Source organism: Dipodomys ordii, unplaced genomic scaffold (genome assembly GCF_000151885.1).
Source record: "Dipodomys ordii isolate 6190 unplaced genomic scaffold, Dord_2.0 Scaffold27, whole genome shotgun sequence".
Lineage (NCBI taxonomy): Eukaryota > Metazoa > Chordata > Mammalia > Rodentia > Heteromyidae > Dipodomys > Dipodomys ordii.
In genome coordinates this window covers 9,191,533-9,213,281 of record NW_012267243.1, presented here as the reverse complement: position 1 = coordinate 9,213,281, position 21,749 = coordinate 9,191,533, and the positions used below count along the sequence as shown (strand labels likewise).

Genomic DNA, 21,749 nt, shown 5'->3' with positions numbered 1-21,749 from the left:
AAAGACATTAGAAATTTCTAAGTGTATTTACTGATGAGCTTCAGAATTCTCCAAACTGTTCTTTTAGCTTTTAGAAATTTTTTTCCTCCTGTTAAGAAAACTGACACTAATAAGTTTCTAATAATCTATAACCCATTCATCTTTTTAAAATCTTATTTGTGTGCTAGAACTTAGAGCAAAGATCCACAAGCAATGGCCTATGAGTCAAATCTGCTCAGTACTGTTTGGGGTGAATAAAGTTTTATTGGAAAACAGCCACATCTTTTGGTTGACATCTATCAATGTTTTGCACAATGGCAGAATGAGTACAACTTGGACTTGTGGCCTGCAAAGCCAAAAATCCTTACTCTAACCCCTGTGCTAAAGTATAATCTATGATTGTTTTTGTAATGTTTAAAGAATTGCAGTCTCATTTGCAAAGTGTCAATTATTACTGACAAGATTTGGTTTTTAGTTTAACATCTAAATTTTTTAAAATTTCTACTGGAAAGGTAAAATTGGATGTGATGAGAAAAAGATTTCTTCCTCAAATTTTCATTTTTCAGACAAAATAGAGATTTAAACAGTTCATCTGTAAGCATTGTAGATTAAAAAAAAACATACTGTGAAAGTTTTCAATATGTTGATTATCAGTTTATTTAAAAGAGTGGCTCAAAAGAAAGCATGTAAGATTTGAGAGTGTTGTTGCTGATAAAATTGCACTGTGTCTTTTAGAGAAACATTTTTTCCTGACCCTTGAATGTCTTTTATAACATGTGCCAAGAATTCATCATAGCAGCAGACAACACACCCAAAATATTGAGCTATGGTTTATAGTCTCCTCCTTCCTCGTCATTTTTTCCCTGAAAGCTGAGTTTATTTTCTTTTAACTGCCAACTCCATTTCTCTGGTTTCACATCTTGGAAGAAATGACACAATCCCTTGAACTGCTGCACCCAGCCTCCAGGAAGAAGTGAATTGAGATCAGGTCTTCTTTTGCATTTTCCTGCACAGCAAGTTCATTCTTCTGCCTGTTTGCAAAATGAACTATTTTGCAAGGCTTCTAACCTTGTCATAGGAGGAAGTTCCTTCCACCCAGCTTTAATAATGCAGCATCAACACCTCACACTATTGCTAATAGTCCCCCACAGCATTTTCATCAGTCATGCAAACTGTAAATAGCAGGGTAGAGAGGGAGGAGTTTGGAACATAAGTTTTCCTGAGTTGAGACTTGCCCACTGGCTCCCTCAAGTACACTTTCTTCCTTTGAATGTGTGTAGTCACAGAGAGAACTTAAGCGTCTGTGACATTCTAAGGAAAAACAAAGAATCGCATTAACAAATGTCTCTTTTTGTTACTGCCATTTCATAAATGTATTAGTAGGTGTGCAATTTCATTGGATATTTCTTTTTTTTTCAATTGTCTTTGTACCTATGATTGAAAACGGTAGTTGGTCTATGACTTTTGAGGAGGTAAGTTTTAATCTGTGTATGTCTGTATCTGTGTCTGTCTCTGAAAAAAAAAATGCAGTATCCTCCTCCCAAAAGTTACTAACCAAACTTTCCTGGCTGTCCAGTTCCTGTGCAGGGAGGTAGGGGAGGGTGACTGGTAAGGAGAGGTGTGATATATATTTTGTTCAAGCGATGTGAGAAGGTAGGTTTCAGACAGCATGGTAGGAGTTTTCAGGCTTATGTTACCAGTGCCTCTGTAATCTTTTTGAAAAAGTAAGGGAAATAGTCTTTCTGTTTTATTTACAGGCTCTGATCTTTTGGCACCTTTGTTTTCTGTAAAAATCTCTGCTGACTGAGGTTATACCAATGGGTATACCTTGCCAACCTTTCAAAATGAACCAAGCAAGGTGACTTCCTTCTCCTAGCCCATCACACCTAACTCTATTCTCTAGTGGGAAGGCAAACTTTTTCTTAAATTACTTCTGAAAATAGTGTTGGCTCCTTGGGAAAGACAGCTAGGTTGTAATCTCCATTATCCCTGGGTCTGTATGGACAAGTTCTGTGTAGAAAACCCCATCTCAGAACCTGCAGCACCCAAGAGCATGTACTGGAGGATGCCTCCCCACTCAGACTTATACTTTGGAGGACGATACTGCATTTTTGGCCCTGTAACTTGCTTTCCCTTGTCTGTGAGTTCAGGGTGGAGTCTGATACTTCCCACTGGGCTGCTTGCTTTGCAGACACCAAACTGAAGCTGCTAGCTAAAGCAAAAGCTGCTTGCCCCTGTCAGTCTGCTTTTTAAGGACTCTCAGACACTTAATTTCTCCCACCTGCACTCCAACCCCTGTAGTTGTCCATCAGTGAGGAAGGGTTCAGGTTGTGGCAGTCATTGTAAGGAGAGGTCATAGTGTATACACTCACAGCTTGCTTCTGTAATATACAGTCCATCAGGCTCTTGTCAATGATGAAACCACTACGTAGGTAGGCTTTTCAGTACTTGCTTCAGGTACTTTCCCACAAACATTATATGGCTTCACCTGGAGGTTAACTCAATTCTAAGCCTATAACTAACCTGAAAAACTGGTAGCTACTTCTTTCTTTTTTTTTTCAGTCATCAGCCCTGAACTCTGGGCCTGGGTGCTGTCCCTCAGCTCCTCAGCTCAAGGCTAGTGCTCTACCACTTGAGCCACAGCGCCACTTCCGGCTTTTTCTGCTTATGTGGTACTGAGGAATCGAACCCAGGGCCTCGAGCATGCAAGGCAAGCACTCTACCACTGAGCCACCTTCCCAGCCCCTAGTAGCTATTTCATTTGCGCCAAATTAACATAATGTAAATAATAGTTGAGGAAGCATTTTGTACCTTGGAGTTCTGGGAATACATTTTCAGAGAAACAAGACACTTAACTCTGGAACTGGTATTGAAGTAATCTTATCTTGGTCTCTTGAAGAGCTTTATCAAGAAATGAGAAAAATCTCTTCCCCACCCCTAGCAGTCTGCATTGTGAAATAATGTTGAAATTGTGCTGCATAATTCTGCTTTTTCCTGGCAAGAAGAAATTTTATTGAAAAAGTTTCTAGAAAAAGCTTCGCTCTAGAGCTTTTAAATTTCCTGCAAGTACATAAGTTATTTTAAAAAAATTCTCTAGATCCCACTAAAAATCCCATTTCTTTGGCAAAGAGGGAAAGGATAGACTGTTGCATTCCTATTTTCTAATGTATCATTTTTCATACTTGTCTATCAGAGTAGAACTTGTGTAGGTTGAAGAAAGTGAATCCAGTGAGTCCAAAGTTGCTCCCACAAATTTGTACATTCTTTTTCCGGATGGGCTGGAAACTTGATTCCTGACAGGACAGATTTTTTTTTTAATCCAAGTAAACAGTATGTTTATTTAAAAGTCTAAGGAAAGACGTGAAAGAGAGTGGCTAGATCTCCATCACTACAGGGATCCTAAAGAGAAGCCCACTAGAGTGCTTGCTGGGGGAACTGCTGAAGGACAGCCATTTTGTGACTTGGTCACAAGGGAGAGTCAGGATGATTTGTTTGACCAGGCCCTAACAGGAATAGGCATCTTTTGCTCATGTTAACATTTGATGCTTCCTACTGTACTTGAAATCTTAAATTGCCTTTTTTTTAAAAACAAAATTTAAAAAATCATGTCACAAATGTATTTCTGTGGAAAACATGTATGCATTAAAAAAGAACAATACTAAAGACAATCTACTATTCACAATATCTGTTTATATGTTATAAAAGGACTTACCAGTTTTTTTTTTTTCCTAGAAGATGTCATATTCCCTCTTATTTATTTTCTGTGATATTTTAGCAGTGTATTGGATTTTACTTCATATATATATATATATATATATATATATATATTTAATACTGAAATGATTTGGAGTGTGTGTGTGTGTGTGTGTGTGTGTGTGTGTGTGTGTGTGTGTGTGTGTGTGTGAAACCAGGGTTTGAACTCAGGAATTCCCAGTTGCTAAGTAGGCCACACCCCAGTGTTTCTACCATTTTTTTAGTAGATATCTTTCATTTACATTCCCATACTTTTCTGAACTATTTTTTTTCCAAAAGAAAAGGCAGAGTCAAAATATAAGTTCATCCTTGAAGTTCTATGTTGGCCTTTCCTGGTTGTGGATCCTTGGCCCCCAAGAAAGTCGCAGGCTTTGCCCTTCCCATCTGTTTTCTGTCCCTTTTTTTTTAAAAAAGCAAAGGCAAAAAGAGGTATTTGATTCTCCTTTCTTGGTAGTTCTATAGAAGATAAAATTAACTTTGCCCCACCTAGTAGGTGTGAAACATGTATTTGTCTTGTCTTTTATCGGCTCTGTCTGGTTTTGCCACCCTTGCAGAGTGTAGAAGTAGGAGTGTAAATCTAAAAGCTGGAAGGTCTTCTCATTGAAGTTTTTCCTTGTCAGCTCTTTTCAATCCTAGTAACTACTGGTAGTAGCAAAGAAAGCACTTTTGATACTTTCGTAGAGAAGATACTAAATTACTATTCTCAAAGTAGATATAAGCATACTAATTTCATCATGTCTAAAGAATATACCTTGCTCCATGTATTAATCACTTGGTTCTTTTTTTTTTTTTTGCCAGTACTGTTTGAATTCTGGACCTTGCTCTCTCCCTTAGCTTTTTTTCTTAAGGCCAGTACACTACAATTTAAGCCACTCCTCCATTTCTGGCTTCTTGCTGGTTAATTGGAGATAAGCATCTCTTGAGTAGCTAGGTTTGCAAGTCTAGCTACTGGTACTGGGCTCCTCTAATAACTTTGTTTCATATTGTTCCTGGGAGTTTCCTGGAGGGAGGGTGTAGTTTGGTAATTTATTTTCCCAGATTCTTTTAATCTGACACTTGAACAAAATGAAACAAACCTTTAGAAATTTATTATAGGAACTATTGTTTTAACCAACACAAAAAATAGATGTTCAGAAAAGTAAATACATTCTTATTCAAGCACTAAAAATTTACCAGCTAATAGCAGAGTGGTAAACCCATGTATTTTGATTCTGGATTTAACGTTCTTCAATATTCTTTATAATTTTGAATCCTGATATTGGCAAAACAGTCTGAAGAAATGTCTGCTGTCATCCCTGCTGTGTCTTAAGGTTTCTCTTGAAGTCAGAGGTGGAGCCACAAGGATTGAGAGTACATTTGGAAATTTGCTGTCTGTGGTACATTTTTTTCTAATGAAGTTCTGGGGGGGGGGGGGTCCTAGGCGTCAACTGTTAGCTTCACTGGATAGAGTGCCGCAATTGTCCTGCATCTGCACTGCTAGCCAAACTCACTGTTGTTTCCCAGACAGCAGCAACCTGCCTTCCTGTGCCACTCGCCTTCGCCTTGTTACACTTTGAAAGTTCACCTTGTTGTTGCTGCTTGATTTTCCTCACCAGTACTTTGTTCATTTCTGCTCCTGTATGCTGACACTAATGCTGCCCTCTGGCTGTTGCTTTATTCTGCAGAAGGAGAATCGAAGATTACAGGAGGCCAGCATGAGGCTGGAACAAGAGAATGATGACCTCGCTCACGAGCTGGTAACCAGCAAAATTGCTCTGCGGAATGACTTAGATCAGGTAAATTTGTCATCCTCTACACAGAAATGAGACTATGACAACTTCCTCAAGGGCAAGGACTGTGTTGTTCCCTGCATTCCCCACAGTTGCTGCCTGTTAGATAAATGGGTTGCCAGAGGATGGCTTGTGCCATTTGAAGAGGGTGGAAAATGCAAGCCTGTGACGTGCTTGGATCATTTACAAGCAGCATTTGTGACATACATTTTTCATATCTCTGAACTTCTCTGGTCCCCTTCTTTTTATCAGTACTTTTCTAGACCAAGAGCTACCAGCATGCTTACCTAAGAATATTAGTCACTACAAATAGCCACTCTGACATTTATAGAAACCTACTTTTTCATTCCAGTAAGGATTCTCATCTAAGCCAAGTGTGGTGGTCCAGGCTTATAATCCTAATTCTTTGGTAGCTGGAGACAGGCCATTGCTGGCAATTAGCAGAGACCCCATCTGAAAAACAAGCTAAAAGCAAAATGGCTGACGGTGTAGCTCAAGTGGTGCTAAGAAAACACAAGACCCTGAGTACACTCCCTTGTGCCACAGAAATAAATTAATAATCATTGTCATGTATAATAAATGTGAAGCCCTATATGAGACATGTTAAGAATTGAATTGTTGGATTGACAGGCACCTTAGGGACTAAGAAGCAGTCCTATTTGGTATATTGGCATAAAAAGTATCTATTGGTATAAAGTGTCTATCTCATAGGGATTAAGTAAGACTCATGGTAACTTCTCATTACAGTGCTATCAAGAGAAATAGGAGAGACTGGACAGCAGAGCTGGTTTAGATACTTTTTGCAGGGTGTTAGAAAGGAGGCAGTGATTTGGTTCTTGAGCAGCTGCTAGGTGGGACTCAGAGCCTGTATTCTGCCATATGATCTAGCTCTCACCAGATCCACCAACACAGATTAAGTGCAGTTCTGAGAACTATGAAGAGAATATGGATTTAGATGTCATTCACCTCTAAATTCAGATCATGTTTGTGATATTATATGTGTCAAATAAGTCAGCTTATTTGATCTCTCTAAATGTAAAATTATTATTGTTGTCATCAAGATTAGGAATAATGTATACCAAGTACCTAGCACATAGCTGGACAGAAGAAACAACCTCCTCCCCTCCCCACCCCCACTCCTCCCAGTGGTCTAGAAGGGAACAGAACTTGCGGTAATTGCAGAGATTCAGTTTAGAGAAAGCATACTCACATTTTCATCACCTTCTTTATGGCTATGTTATGTCTTGGCTTTCAGGCAGAAGACAAGGCAGATGTGCTGAATAAAGAGCTCCTCCTGACCAAGCAGAGACTGGTGGAGACTGAGGAGGAGAAGAGAAAGCAAGAGGAAGAGACTGCCCAGGTAGAAGGCACATGTGGGCTTTTCTGTTCATGTATATGTAGACCAGGAGTTGATTAATGCCATAAAACAGGTAACATCAGTTAATTTTAAATGAAGAGACATGCAAAAGCAGTAAATGTTATGTCTTGCCATTACCTTTGCAAGGTGTTAGAAGAGGACTGTGCCTGGAAAACTTCTTAGGGATTCACCTTTACCGAGATATCTAGCAAAAGTGATGAGTTTTCACTAAGTGTAGTAACTTGAAATTATAATCTAGGAGTTTTGACAAATCTTAAAATTTCCTCTAAGATAAATGACTTTTCTGAAGTAGTTTATGAGCCTTGCTAAACTAAAAACCTACATACAGTAAGCAGTCTCTGCCTGTGGGGGTTTACCACACAGTCCCTGCCTCAGGTAGTTAGGCTTAGGTTTCCGGATTCATGCATAGAAGAGGGGGAGGCAGCCTTCCTCTCAGAGCTTACAGACCTGCACCCAAGGGGCACACAAATCCTTTGGGGACCTGTGATGCCTTGTACTTTGGTGTGAATTGTGTAGCTAATCAGACTAAACAGACCCTGGCAAAGGAGCAGCCCAGGGAACTTCCTGCCTCAGGAGGTGGGGCTTGTAGCTTCCATGAGGAAAACCAGGCTGCTTCCCCATTGTTCTTCACGGGGCATCTCACTAGGGTGCTGAGGATTAGACTGTGGCTCAGAGTGTACTGTCAGGAACTTGTTTGAATTTTACTTATAAAATTAGGGGTCGGTAATACTACGTGTAAAATGGAATATAAGGCAATTTAAAGACCTTCATCCTAGCAACCAGAAAAAAAGTTCCAGTGAAGTCACACAATGAGACATGTGTTATTTAGCACTTGCCAGGATTCATAAAAGATGTTCTGTGATTTTTCCCCTCCATTAGCGTGTTAAAAATTTAAGTCTCTGGGCTGGGTGCCGATGGCTCATGACTGTCCTAGCCACTCAGGAGGCTGAGGTCTGAGGATTATGGTTTGAAGCCAACCCAGGCAAAAAAAAAAAAGAAGAAAAACTCCATGAGATTCTTATCTTCAATTAACCAGCAAAAAGTTGAAAGTGAAGCTGTGGCTCAAATGGTAGAGAGCGAGCCTCTCAGGGACAGAACCAAGGTCCTAACTTCAACTCCCAAGACTGGCACAACAGCAAAAAAGTCTCTGATGCTTAGTGTGGCTCAAGGCTTTGTTTTTTGTTTTATTTGACTCAAACGTAATGGTGGAGGGGGTAATTATTCAATTTGTAAATTCCCTGTGTCTCCTGATGGCTTTGGTTGTTGTTATGTCTTTACCTGTGGTTTCTTTTGAGGGGCCACATTAGAATTCCAGATGAAGACACAGCTATTGCCAAATAGATACCTGCCCTGTGGTTCTAGAGATAACTATGAGCTCTTGAGTGACTGATAGCTAATTTAGGAAGGGATATAGGGAAAGGTAGGAAGTCTGTCCAGAAAAATCAGTACGGAGTAGGCATTGTTTATGTTTTAAATTGAAGAACGCAAAGCACAGATGAATCAGTGGCCTTAAGTTGCTTTAAAAATTTTAAATGTAGCAGATGTTAAAAAATTTCAAAAATGTGATAGATTCCAATGATAAATGGCAATATATAAATTAGCCAGTATAGAATAACAGTAATTATGAATGTTGCCATGCAGAATGTAGCTCTTTGTTGTTGCTTAAAATTTTATCAGTTTTTTGTTTGTTTTTGTTGGTCATGGGAGTTGAACTCTGGGCCTGGGCGTTGTCCCTTAGCTCTTCAGCTCAAGATGAGAACTCTATCACTTGAGCCACAGCCACTTCTGGTTTTCTGGTGGTTTATTGGAGATGAGAGTCTCATGGACTTTCCTGCTCGGGCTGGCTTTGAACAGTGATTCTCAGATCTCAACCTCCTTAGTAGCTAAGATTATAGGCGTGAGCCACCAACACCCAGCTCCTGTTTTTTCTTTTCTTTTTTTAAACTTTATGGACATTTACTGGCATGGAAAAGATACATTGTTCTTCCTCAACACTTGTTTCTGCCCTCAGTATACTTTACTATATTTTCCATATTCTGAAGGTCACTTGTATTCTGTTTCCCCTAACCCCTTTTTCTACCCTTAAAGCCAGCTCCTCATAGCTTCTTTCTGATCAAGCTGCAGTAGGCATGTCTTCCATATCTGCCTCTGATGGTTGTTCTGCTTTCCTCCAGCTTTTTAAAAATATTAATATAAATTAATTGTACAATAAAGTTTAATTGTGAAATAAATATGAAGTACTTTTTATCAAATTTGCCCTATCTTTACTCTTTCTTAATATTTTTCCCCTTTATTCCCTCCTTTTGTTTAAAAACAATTTTTGGTGGGTTTTATTATGCTATTTTTATATAAGTAAAGTAATTCTACAATTATCACTCTCTTGTCACACTTTTATTTTCCCTCTCTCCCCACCCACTGGTCCTTATGCCCAAATAATCCTTTTTATACAATCATGTCAGTTTTTTGTGTTTGTTTTTTTTTCCGGTCATTGGGCTGGGAAGGTGGCTCAGTGGTAGAGCGCTTGCCTTGCATGGGGCTTGAACTCTGTGCCGGGGCGCTGTCCCTCAGCTCTTCAGCTCAAGGCTAGCGCTCTACCACTTGAGCCACAGCGCCACTTCTGGTTTTCTGGTGGTTTATTGGAGATAAGAGTCTCATGGCCTTTCCTGCCCAGGCTGATTTGAACCATGATCCTCAGATCTCAGCCTCCTGAGTAACTAGGATTACAGGTGTGAGCCACAGGTCCCGGGGGTCCCCCCCACCCCCTGCCTTTTTTTAGATCTAGATTCTACATATGAATAAAACCTTAACAGTTTATCTTATTACATTTGTCCTACCAAGTGAGTTTGGTTTATCTCACTTAACACAATAATCTCTAGTTTTTATCCATTTTCTAAAGAATGAAGTACCAGTTGGTTTTTGCTTATTTGATTATTTGCTTGGTCAGCAACCTAAAAGAATAAAATTCCTTACTTTATATCTCTTCATCTTTTTTGTACCTAGAATTCTACTGTGGTGGGGTTACAAAAATAGCTGACTTTAAGAATACACTCATGACTTCACATCTCACTGACTGTAACAAGTTCCTGTATGCTGTGTCACTTCAGCTCCTTCTAAACTCGCTTCCTGAATCTTCTGTTCTCAAGAGCTCTAAACTTCTCCCATCTTCTCCTGATTCCAAAGCCTCTTGTCCCTCCCTTCAGAGAGGTAACAGCTCTGGCAGTATAGAGAAGGCCTAAAATGGTTTTTCAATCACATCAAGAGAAAAAGTCCAGCATTCAGTATTGTTTTGCAATTTTTTTTGGGGGGGTCCGGTCATGGGGCCTGAACTCTGGGCCTGGGCGCTGTCCCTCAGCTCTTCAGCTCAAGGCTAGTGCTCTACCACTTGAGCCACAGCGCCACTTCCGGCTTTTTTCTTTTTGCTTATGTGGTGCTGAGGAATCGAACCCAGGGCCTCATGCATACAAAGCGCTCTCTCTACCACTGAGCCACCTTCCCAGCCCTGTTTTGCAATTTTGTAGACTCATAATAATGCTGGCTTATGAATGGACTAATGGAGCACTTGTTTATCAACTAGATAGTAAGCGCAACAGTTTTATAATAGGCTGCTTGTATTCCTTCTACTGTACAGAAAAGACACATACATTATTGGCTTTTCAAATTACAGTTATCATAGGTGGAAACTAAGTGAGACTTTTGTATATAGATGTTTGTGTAAATTTATGAAGATTTTTGCCTGAATCCTGTTTCTTTTTCTAGCTAAAAGAAGTCTTCAGGAAGCAGCTAGAGAAGGCAGAATATGAAATAAAGAAGACAACAGCTATTATTGCTGAGTATAAACAGGTAATGTGCTGTTGTGCATTTTGTTGCTATAAAAATTACTTTTTAGGGCTGGGAAGGTGGCTCAGTGGTAGAGAGCTTGCCTCGCATGCATGAGGTCCTGGGTTCGATTCCTCAGCACTACATAATCAGAAAAAGCTGAAAGTGGTGCTTGTGGCTCTAGTGGTAGGGCACTAGCCTTGAACTGAAGAGCTGCAGGACAGCGCCCAGAGATCCAGAGGCCCCACGGCTGACAAAAATATAAATAACAAAAAAAATTACTTTTTACTTCTTTTTTTTCTTTGTTTTTAAATTTTTAAGAGCAGTTTTTAGAGATACTAAACATAGTATGTCATTCTCTTCCTTTGAAATAAACAGTGGTTGGACTTGAAAGGTCAAATTTATCAAAATAATTTGTTGGTTATTTACAATGTTTGGTCGATTTCTAAAGTGGGAAACATTATTACCATTGACATCCTTTTGCTAGTGGCAGTATTTGCCTCTCCGAGAAATTGGCATGAACTGGCAGTAGTCAGTGGATCAGGTTCCCCTTGGCTCTCACAGTACCGAATGCAGATACTTTTTCCTATGCAGGCCAGTGCTAGCTAGAAGCTTTCTACTATGAACTTTAAAATGCACTTTAGACAGAGGGCTTTCTCTCCTTAAAGATGTTTCTAGCTCTGTCAGCAGGGTGGTCCTACGAAACACATGTTCCAGCTCCAGTTGTATCTTTCTGTCCCTCCTATTGGCTAGACATGGCCATGACCCTTCCTTGCTAAGAGAACCAGAGTAGGTTATTCATATTCCAGGCTTCCTGAATTGAAGTGTCTTATGACATGTTATCTAAGTGAGGATTTCCCTGAGATCACCAGCTGCACAAAGGACATCGAAATCTGATGTGTAACTTTTTAAGTGTTTTTTTCCTGCTTAGAAGTGGTATTTTTTTTTTTGCAGAAAACTAGAAAAAAAATTGTACAAGGAAAATAAGCCTTTTTTAATCTCACTAATTAGAAACACCCCTTAGAATGTTGGATATACATTGTTCTGATATAAATAAATGTTACATGAATATATTTATAATGCATATAAGCAGGATGAACTACATTATTCATACTATTTTTGGAAGTATATTTAGTTAACATAACATGCATATATTTTATGTATTTTATATAATGTATTTTATAAGGATTTTGTAAGGATCAGTAGTAAAGTACTTACTAATATGTACAAAGCCTGGGTTTGGTCCTCACAAATAACAAATAAAAGGATTTCTTGTACTCATGGAAGATATATTTTTTTAGAAACATAAGGTTTTAGAACCATCTTACTGTCTTTTATGGTAGTAACATGTTTACTTAATTCTTTTTGTTTGTGAGGCTTGATTCTTCAGGGGACTGAAAGATGAGTTGATCTCATCTCTCTTCTCTAGAAGCTTATCTTGTAATGCAGAGGGTAATACCTGTGCAACTGTAAGCGGAAATGGAACTTACTATGTATGAGAAATTGGAGCTGTGCCTCAGAGGCTAGGTGAGACCGGGTATATGGAGATGCATAGAAAAGGTGAAAAGAGGGAATTGCCACAATGAGCAAAAAATGTTTTTGTTTGACTAAAGATTCAAACACAGAGAGAAGCATAGGTACACTGGGGCCTGGAAATGTCAGGGCTGGGCTGAAGAGTTTGGATTTGTTTGTAATATGACGGTTTTTGTGTACATGTGCCTGTCCAGTGGCTTGACCTTAGGGCTGTGGCACTGTCCTTTTCCTTCAAGGTTAGTGCTCTACACTTGCGTGAGCAACAGCTTCACTTTCAGCTTTTTGATGATTAATTGGAAATAAGAGTCTCACCCACCTTACTTCTAGGCTAGCTTTAAATTGCAGCCCTCAGATCTCAGCCATTTGAGTAGCTAGGATTATCGAAGTAAGCCATAGGTACCAGGCCTGAAATAGGATTTTTAAATTAATTTTGTAGTACTGGGTTTTGAACACCATGGCTTTATGGCATGCTGGAACATTGTTGTCTATTTAAGCCACACCTCCAGCCCTTCTATTTTTATTTTGTTTTTGAGCTGGGGTCTCACTAACTTTGCCCAAGTTAGCCTTGAACTTATGATCCTTCCATTTGTATCTTCTAAGTAGCTGGGATTACGGATTATGCATTACACACCTGGCTCTAGTTAGCATTTTGAGCAGGAAAGTGGCTGCCTAGGAAAATGATGTTGGCACTACTCATACCATGAGGAATGCAGAACCAAGGGGAAAGATCTACAGACAAGTAAGAGGTTCATAGTAGAGTCAGTGTGCAATGAAACAGGGCCCAAACCAAAATAACTAGCAGTGAAAACAGAAGAGGAAAACAAGATTGTAAATTTTTTTCCAGACAAGATATGAAATGGAAAGTGATTGCTGACATTTTGAATTTGAGTAACCAGGAAAAGAGGTGTTTAGACATTAATGGGCACTAGGAGCCTGCCATCTGCAGATAAACTTCTTTGTCACACAGGCTTTCTGCTGCTTGTTGCAGAAATGACCAGTATTTATAGTGCTATTTGTTTACAAAATGTCTTCTAGGATCAGATGTGCTGGAGAGCTTCATGATATATAAGCAGTTATGTATACCTGCATACTCCAAGAATCATTCCATTTTCTAGTAAAGAAACTTTTTTTTTTTGCTTTAGATCTGTTCCCAGCTAAGTACTAGGCTAGAGAAACAGCAAGCAGCCAGCAAAGAGGAGCTGGAGGTTGTAAAGGTAAGGCGTGAACTTCTGTGAACTAATTTCTTCCAGATGTGGTCTCCTGAGTATTTTAAAAGGATTTCCTTGCTCATTTTGTTTTAAAGAAAAAATTATGAAGCGTAATATATTTCTCTTGTGCCTGGGTTGTGACCATCTTTCTGATGGGCACAGATATATATATATATGCATGTCAGTGGTGTGAGCTGTCAAAATCAAGTGCTGGGAAAGTAGGTTAGGAGTTAAACAGCATTGTCAGTGAGGCCTCTGAGCCTTATGGCATTTGGATGGGAACCTGACAGCTCACATCTCACGGTGTCTGAATTTATGTGGCTTCAGTGTGGGGCTCAGGAAGGTCATCCCATTACTTTCTTGAACAGTGAGCACCACAGGCAATACAGAACTTGGCTGGAAGCCAAGTCTTTAGTGGTTTGTTTTCAAAGAAAACCTGTGGCACTCATTATATGCTGCCCCCTGGTGGTAAAACTTATTCTGTTGCTCTTATTTGAAAAAAGTGATTGTTTTTTCTTCAGAAGTGAAAGTAACCCACAAGGACTGGTATTCTTAAGAAGCCAGACCCAAAGAAACATAGGTTGTATGGTTTCCCTCATTTGTGGAAACTAGAATGTGCCTTTAAATTTACAAGTAAACACAACGGGTAGTAAAAGACAAAATATACACTTGGACAGCATAAATTATACAAGTCTGAAGACATTCACACAGTGAAACCAAAGGAGGATATTCTTAGAAGAGGATCACAAAGTCTCAATAGCTATGTGCATCTGATCATATAAAATGATATTTATCAAAATGAACTCTAAGAAATGGGAACAAGAGGGGTTTCCCCCCCACACTTGCTGTTTTGATTTCTTTACCTTTTTGTGTTTGGGAGGATAAGAAGGGGTATAGATAGGGTGGGTCAAAAGATAAACAAATGCAGCAGTGATATTCTCTAGATACTAGGTTGAAAATGAATGATGTAACTTGTGGGTGGGGACAGGAGAGAAAAACTAGGAGAAATGGAGGGAAAGGGTAACACTGTTCAATAAGAAAGGTACTCAATACCTGACTTACATAACTGTTACTCCTATGTACATCACCTTTACAATAACAATAAAAAAGAAAAATTTTCAAAAAAGAAGCACTGTTGGCTCAGTCAATTCTTGAGACCTGACCCCCTTCCTCTGACCACACACAGGTTTGATATCATATGTCTGGGCAATTTTGCATATAATTTAATGACATTGAAAAGTTATTTAAACCTTGGACTCCAGTTAAATAGAGGTAACATTACGTGCTTCATAAGATAATTTTGAAAGTGAAAATAAGACTATGAATATAAAATGCTTAGTTTTGGACTTAGCATCCAGTAAGTACTTTTATTTAAAACCTGAAATTATGAACATCTTTCTGACACTAGAAAAAGAATTTTTTTCATTTCTTGTTAGAACATATCAATTTGACAAGGGAGAACTCAAATAGGATGGTTTCTTAGAAAAGTAAAGTCAAAGTTCAGCAAAATAAAACACCAGGAAGTGAGTACTTGAAAGGGGTGGGATGGGATCAAGGGGTGGATGAGTGAAGAGAGAAGACTGGGAAGTGGGAAAACGCAGTCAAGAATCCAGCCAGGCGCCAGTGAAGAGCTGAGGGAAGAGTTCAAGCCCCATGACCAAAAAAAAAAAGAATCCAATGTATATCCTATAAAATTAAGAAGAGCAAGGAGAGAGTCAAATAGAAGGATGGGGAAGAATGTTAAAGGGGTGACATTGATCAAGATGTATTTATATACATAAACTGCTTTGTTAAAGGGCAACTAACTCCTTTGTACAGCTACTTAAAGATTATAAAAATACTTAATAAAATAAGACAAAGGGGCTGGGAAGGTGGCTCAGTGGTAGAGCGCTTGCCTTGCCATCTTGAGGCCCTGGGTTTGATTCCTCAGCATACCACATAAGCAGAAAAAAAAAGCCAGAAGTGGTGCTGTGGCTCAAGTGGTAGTGCGCTAGTCTTGAGCTGAAGAGCTGAGGGACAGCGCCCAGGCCCAGAGTTCAGGCCCCACGACCGGACCCCCCCCAAAAAAATAACAAAAAACAAAATTTCTAAAACAGATTTCAAAGACAGGCTATAATGCTTTCCCCTCTCCTCCCCCACCCCTCCACCTCAATCCTGGGACTTGAACAGAGGGCCTGGGCTCTATCTCTGAGCCTCTTTGTGCTCAAGGTTAGCACTCCAGCACTTGAACCACAGCTCCATTTCTGGCTTTTTCTGAGTAGTTTATTGGAGGTAAGAGTCTCACAAGGACTTTTCTGCCCTGGCTGCCTTTGAACCACGATCCTCAGATCTCAGCCTCCTGAGTAGCTAGGATTACAGGCCTGAGCCACTGGCGCTCAGCTTCTAATACTCTTAAGACCTTTCTAGAAATTCTTAATGAAAAATGAATCCTTGTTTTGGATAATTGGAATATCTGTAAACTGTAACCAGTTTTGTCACAGCACCGGAAAACACCTTCAGAAATGAGACATTGTATGGCAGTAATCAGAGTTTTAAAACCCATGGTATCTGAAAGTGATTTCAACTATGAAACAGTTGGGTGTTGGTTATCTCTTTTGTCTATTTTAGGGTAAAATGATGGCATGCAAACACTGCAGTGACATCTTCAGCAAGGAGGGTGCTTTGAAGCCAGCAGCTGTAAGTGGCGAGGAGCAGGGGATGGAAGCAGATGATGAAAAGGACTCACTCAAGAAGCAGCTGCGGGAGATGGAGCTGGAACTGGCACAAACCAAACTGCAGTTGGTGGAAGCCAAGTGCAAGATCCAGGTTGGTGACTTGATAAAATTCCAAGAAGGAAAAATCAACAGCGAGTGCTCCAGCATGGCCTGGTACTTTCGAATTCCCTGACCTGGTGTGCATCCTGCGACGTTGCTGTGTGTGCTGGGTGCATGTTCTGTCTACTGCTGTGCCCTGCAGAGCCACACTTCCAGCACGTCTTTGTAAACATTGATAGAAACACATGACTTTACTTATTTTCTTTTCATGTTTTTCCTTTTTTAAAAATTATCTCTCGTTATCTTATGAGAACTTAAGAATGCTTTTTAGTTTACCCTGAGGTTTTGTTGGCGTTGTCGCTCAAGTCCTTTCTCCTGGAATTGGTCCCTTTGGTGGTGATCCTGGAAATAAGATGAAGATTTTCCCTGCTGCTCATCTTTTAGGGCTGTTCTTCCTTACTCTCCCTTCCTCCTTCCCCCGCTTCTCCCTACCCGCCCTCCCTCCTCCTCCTCCTCCTCTTTTTCCTTCCTTCCTTCCTTCCTTCCCTCCCTCCTCCCTCCTTCCCTCCCTTCTTTCCTTCCTTCCTCTCTCCCTTCCCTGCTCTTCCTTCTCCTCCTCCTTTTCTCTTCCTCCCTCCTTCCTCCCTCCTTCCCTTCATCCCTCCCTCTCTCCCTCCCTCCTTCCCTCCCTCCCTCCCTTCCCTGCTCTTCCTCCTCTTCTCCTTCTCTTCCTCCTCCTTCTCTCCTCCTCCCTCCTCCTTCCCTTCCTCCTTTCTTCTTCCTTCCTTCCCTCCTCCCTTCCTTCCTTCCTCCCTCCCTCCCTCCTCCCTCCCTTCCCTCCTGTTCCTTCTCTTCCTCCTCCTCCTCCTCTTCTTCTCTCCATATTACAGAACAATCCAATGAGAAAAATAATCCTTGCTCCTGATGGACCATTATTCTCCATTTTCTTTCTTTCTTTTTTTTTTTTTGGGTCCGGTTGTGGGGCCTGAACTCTGGGCCTGGATGCTGTCCCTCAGCTCTTCAGCTCAAGGCTAGCGCTCTACCACTTGAGCCACAGCACCACTTCCGGCTTTTTTCTTTTTGCTTATGTGGTGCTGAAGAATCGAACCCAGGGCCTTGTGCATGCAAGGCAAGCGCTCTACCACTGAGCCACCTTCCCAGCCCCATTCTCCATTTTCTTTTACCTGAGCTCCTGCTGTGTTCTGTCCTGGCATCCACCTGACTGCACTAGGAACACCAGCTATCTGCCGGCACTGGGCCTGAACATTCTTGGGGACACAGCCCATGCCTTTGGGACTGAAGCTCATTCATGCTTTTACTAACAGTGAAAATTTATCTTACCCATAGGCCTATAGTTATTGATGTTTTTAAACATAAACCTAAACTGTTTGGGACCTCAGTGGCAGGGAACAGAGAAAGAGTAAAATGAGATTTCATTTCAATACTTAGAGAAAGCACAGCTTCTAATCTCATCTCTTTCAATTCTAAACTTTTTTCTTCTATTTTTTTCTCTATTGGAGGAAGGAAAACCTACTTCACGGAGAGAAGGATTCCAGAGGCTGAGCGCTTTATTTCTATTGGCATTTATATAACAAATTATTTTCTTTTTTTAATTAGGAACTTGAACATCAGAGAGGAGCCCTTATGAATGAAATTCAAGCTGCAAAAAACTCTTGGTTTAGCAAAACCCTGAACTCTATCAAAACAGCCACAGGCACCCAGCCCCTGCAGCCAGCGCCGCAGGCTGCCACCCCGCCACCCAAGGAGAGCTCATAGCTCCAGCCCCAGCCAGCACAGAGCACAGCCATCACACAGCGGAAACCCAGGGAAATCCTTCCTGGTGTCCTTTTGAAGGAACGTAAAGAAGGCCAGAAAGCAAGCCAGAATCTTTCAGTAGCTCTCTTTCATATATGACACTTTTCAAAGGGGTTATTTAAGTTGATCTGATTTACGTTGAATACTTACTTTACAGCTTCTTTGTGGAAGGCCATGTTCAGATTCATCATAGTATTACACATTATTTTATATGCCTGATGTTCAGTCAGAAATAAGTAATTCAGCGCTAAATACTTTCTATTTAGACATCATTACTAATAACAAGTTTATCTTACATAAAAACGGAGGCATCTATTAATAATTGCAAAGTTGAAGTGACAGGAAGACCTCTGTCACAGGAAAAAGAAAAAGAAAGGCAAGCCTGAGCCTGTACCGTTTCAGGATGCATCTATTCTTATAAAGCACATTATGGAGCTGGCCATGATCACTGTCAAGATTCATCTTGAAGATGGTCCCCAGGATAGTGATTCTCCTGTCCCAAGGAAAAGTCAGACCCAGGCACTGGAAAGTTCCCAAAGATAATTGGTTCATTTTAATTTTATGTTGAGTTCATCTGGAAATGAAGTGCCAAGAACTGTGAATAGCGGGGCTGGTGAGGGTCTGGAAGCAAGATTTTGATGAACGTAAGACAAAACCGTGTTGGCTCTGGTGTTGTAGTTCCATTCAGAAACCTTACATGGGACTTGTAAGCTCCTAGTAGGCCTAGGTGAGAACACAGATGTAACTTCTGGCAAATATAAAGGCTATGGGGGACGTTGTGAGTTACATACTTAGGGAACCTTGCCCAGACATGTCTAGAATGGGTCAGATTCAGTTGTTATGCTCAGGCTGGAAGACAGAAACAGTGACCAATTATTGGATGTGGACAGACTTGCTAAGAAGACATGAATGCTCTGTAACTTCATTTAAGAACATAGTATGGGAATGGAAACTGAGGTCAGTTTTACATCATCATAGCCAACATTAGAAAACATTTCCTGATTTCTGTACCTCCCTAAAAAAATGTACCCTGGGTACCTGTAGAAGAAGATACAGAAAATAGATTTGTAACATTTTTGACTAAATGTAGAACCTCTATAGAAATACTTATGAAAAAATAAGGCTGCTGTTCAAAATTTGTTGGAAATATTTTTAAATTATATTTGACATGCCTATATAATAATTTCTCCATTTTCTAAGCTGTTTTGGAGAGCTCTATTCCATTCACACCAACCGAATTGTGTACAGTAACACTTATGGATATTCATTCTTAGCTTCATTGTTTGCAAAACCATATTGTTTGCAAAGGATCTGAAACTGAGTGCTAGAGAGCTTCTCCTTTGTGCCATAAGTCACATGATATGTAACCTTCTTAGACAGAGTCAAGTAAGAGTTTTCTCCGATCCAGGAGTATGTACTACAAGTTGCTTATGATAGATCCTACAATGATCTTTATGTTCTCAGAGTGAAATCCTGTTCATCTGTGTTATTTCATCTCCAGTCCATAAGACTGATAAAGTTATTTGATCTATGTTATTTGTCCAATAATACTTTCCCTGTAGATTTTGTTGTTCAGATACCTCTCATCATGAGATTCATTTCCTTTTACTGAAAGGGAAAATAACCTAGCATTCCAAGTGTCGTTGTTGACTTTAACATTCCCTACATAGTGGTTTAGATAAGCTAATATTTTTTGTAAAATATTATAGCTAGAAAATTACACCTTGTTTCTGTAAGTTGTATAGTATAGTCTGTTAGCTTTCCTAGTTCTTTATGCTTTGATTCCAAGAAGCCCTGTGCAAGTTACCTTTTCAGATGGCAAGCTAAACTAAAGATGCATTCCTGTGTTATGAACTTTAGAGAATCATACAAGATCTTTTTAACTTCTGAAAATAAATGTATTCCACACAATGCCTAAGTAGCTTGTTTTCCCTAAATGCAAGTGAGATCAGTAGAATGGCTATAGGCTGAGTCCTTGTCTGTGGACAGTGTCATACCCTACCCCTTCCCCTTCATATAAAATCACCAGGTGCATACATTCCACAAGTCTGAAAAACCTATGTTCTTGAGTTTTAACTCTTAAAAAGATAAAAGGGGTATATGTACCATCCTGTGTCTAAACTGCCCATTATTGCATTACCTTGGGTTGGCAGCAGTAATGAAGACTGAAGAAAAATTTTAATTTGGTTTATGACATATAATAGGCTTCTTTATATAATACATTATACTAGCACTTGTCCAAACCACATGTCCTTCATTGTCTAGTGTCTGAAAATTCCTGCTTATACTTATTTTAATTTCATATATATATATATATATATATATATCTTTCCCCCTCCCTTGAGAACAGGATTTCACTAGGTAGAGCCCAGGCTGGCCTCAAACTAATAGTCCTCCCACCTCAGCTTCTCAAATACTAAAACTACAGGTATGCATCACCACAGCCGGCTGAAAACCTCTTCTCTTGAAAACCTGTCAGATATCAACCAGCCAAATATCTAGGAAATTTTTGAACATGCTAATATTTTTTATCATTTCTTCAGATGTACACTGTATAAAACATTCCTCTAAAACTTACAATATCTGAAAAGTGATCATTTCTGCTTTCATAAATTCTGTAGAATTAAGTGAATAAAACTCAGCCTAGTTCATTAGCTTTTACTTATTGAAAAGCTTACTTAACACATTCTTTAAAGCTGACAGGAACTAAGCTGATTTCACAGTGCGTATGTTTGCTGGTGGCCTCATCCCTGGGGGATATCACTGTTTATATATAATTTAATGCAAAGATATTCTCAGTTACCTAATGTTCTGTATGACATTCCTAGGAATGTCAAAGAGGCCTGTAACCTTTCTTTTCATACAAAAAAATATCTCCCCCCCTCTCAGCTATTAAATTAGTACTTTTTTTCCTCACTCATTTTCTTAAATTTACCTGACAAAGTAGAAAAGAAACCATTGTACTGATTTTGGGATATTTAATAATATTTATTATATTTCAATTTCTAAAACTGTCCAATCTTTCCTACTATGTATTAATATTTATTTATTTTTAACTCCTACCCCCACTTTCTCCAAATATTTTTTCAGTTATTAACCAGTTGGCTTCATTTCCTATCTGAAGAAAATGAGGACAATATAGAAGAGAAGGCACAGAAGATAAAGTTAGACCCTTAAAGGTATCTATCAGTCACCTAGGAAAGAACCACATGGTCAGCTGATTTAAGGCATTGAGCTTTCCTTTCCTTTAGCTGAAATCAAGCCTGCTAACTAGCTTACCAACCTTGTGCATCAACACACTAATATGGTTGTCTGATTTTTAGGAGTTAAGAGAGGACATTTAAAATATGTTTTTTTAACGTTTGGGAAAGAACACTTTTAATTACATGGAAAGATGGTTTTATTTATTGACATTACCCTTAAACACTCTAAAATAATCCTGTTGTTCAACTACAAATACATGAGAGAACAAATGAATTCCATTGTATGATTTAAAGTTGTATGTGAGTGTGTGTGTGTGTGTGAGAGAGAGAGAGAAAGGTGGAATTTTATATAGAATATAGGGAGTTTTTTGTATACATAGATACCATGCACTGAAATTTTTTTTTTTGCTTTTTTTTTATTGTAAAGATACTATACAGAGGGTTACAGTTACATGAGTGAGGTAATGAGTACACTTCCTCTTGAACATTGTTAGCCCCTCCATTGTTTTCCCCCTACCATCCCCTCCCTCCCTCCCTTCCCC

General features: G+C 39.6%; 1 protein-coding gene across 2 annotated transcripts; it reads left to right on the top strand.

The window, feature by feature from the left end:
* Positions 1–1,240: 1,240 nt before the first annotated feature.
* Positions 1,241–19,915, top strand: LOC105985249 (rab GTPase-activating protein 1-like). 2 transcript variants are annotated; one of them, XM_013015705.1, is made up of 7 exons: positions 1,241–1,451; positions 5,397–5,507; positions 6,757–6,861; positions 10,636–10,719; positions 13,371–13,442; positions 16,044–16,241; positions 17,807–19,915. In XM_013015705.1, the coding sequence occupies exons 1-7, from the start codon at positions 1,413–1,415 to the stop codon at positions 17,963–17,965; spliced, it is 768 nt and encodes a 255-aa protein (XP_012871159.1). In that variant the 5' UTR covers positions 1,241–1,412; the 3' UTR covers positions 17,966–19,915. The 2 variants fall into 2 exon arrangements, with proteins under 2 accessions (XP_012871159.1, XP_012871158.1); XM_013015704.1 differs by lacking the exon at positions 1,241–1,451 and having other exon boundaries at positions 4,489–5,507.
* The last annotated feature ends 1,834 nt before the right edge of the window (positions 19,916–21,749 follow it).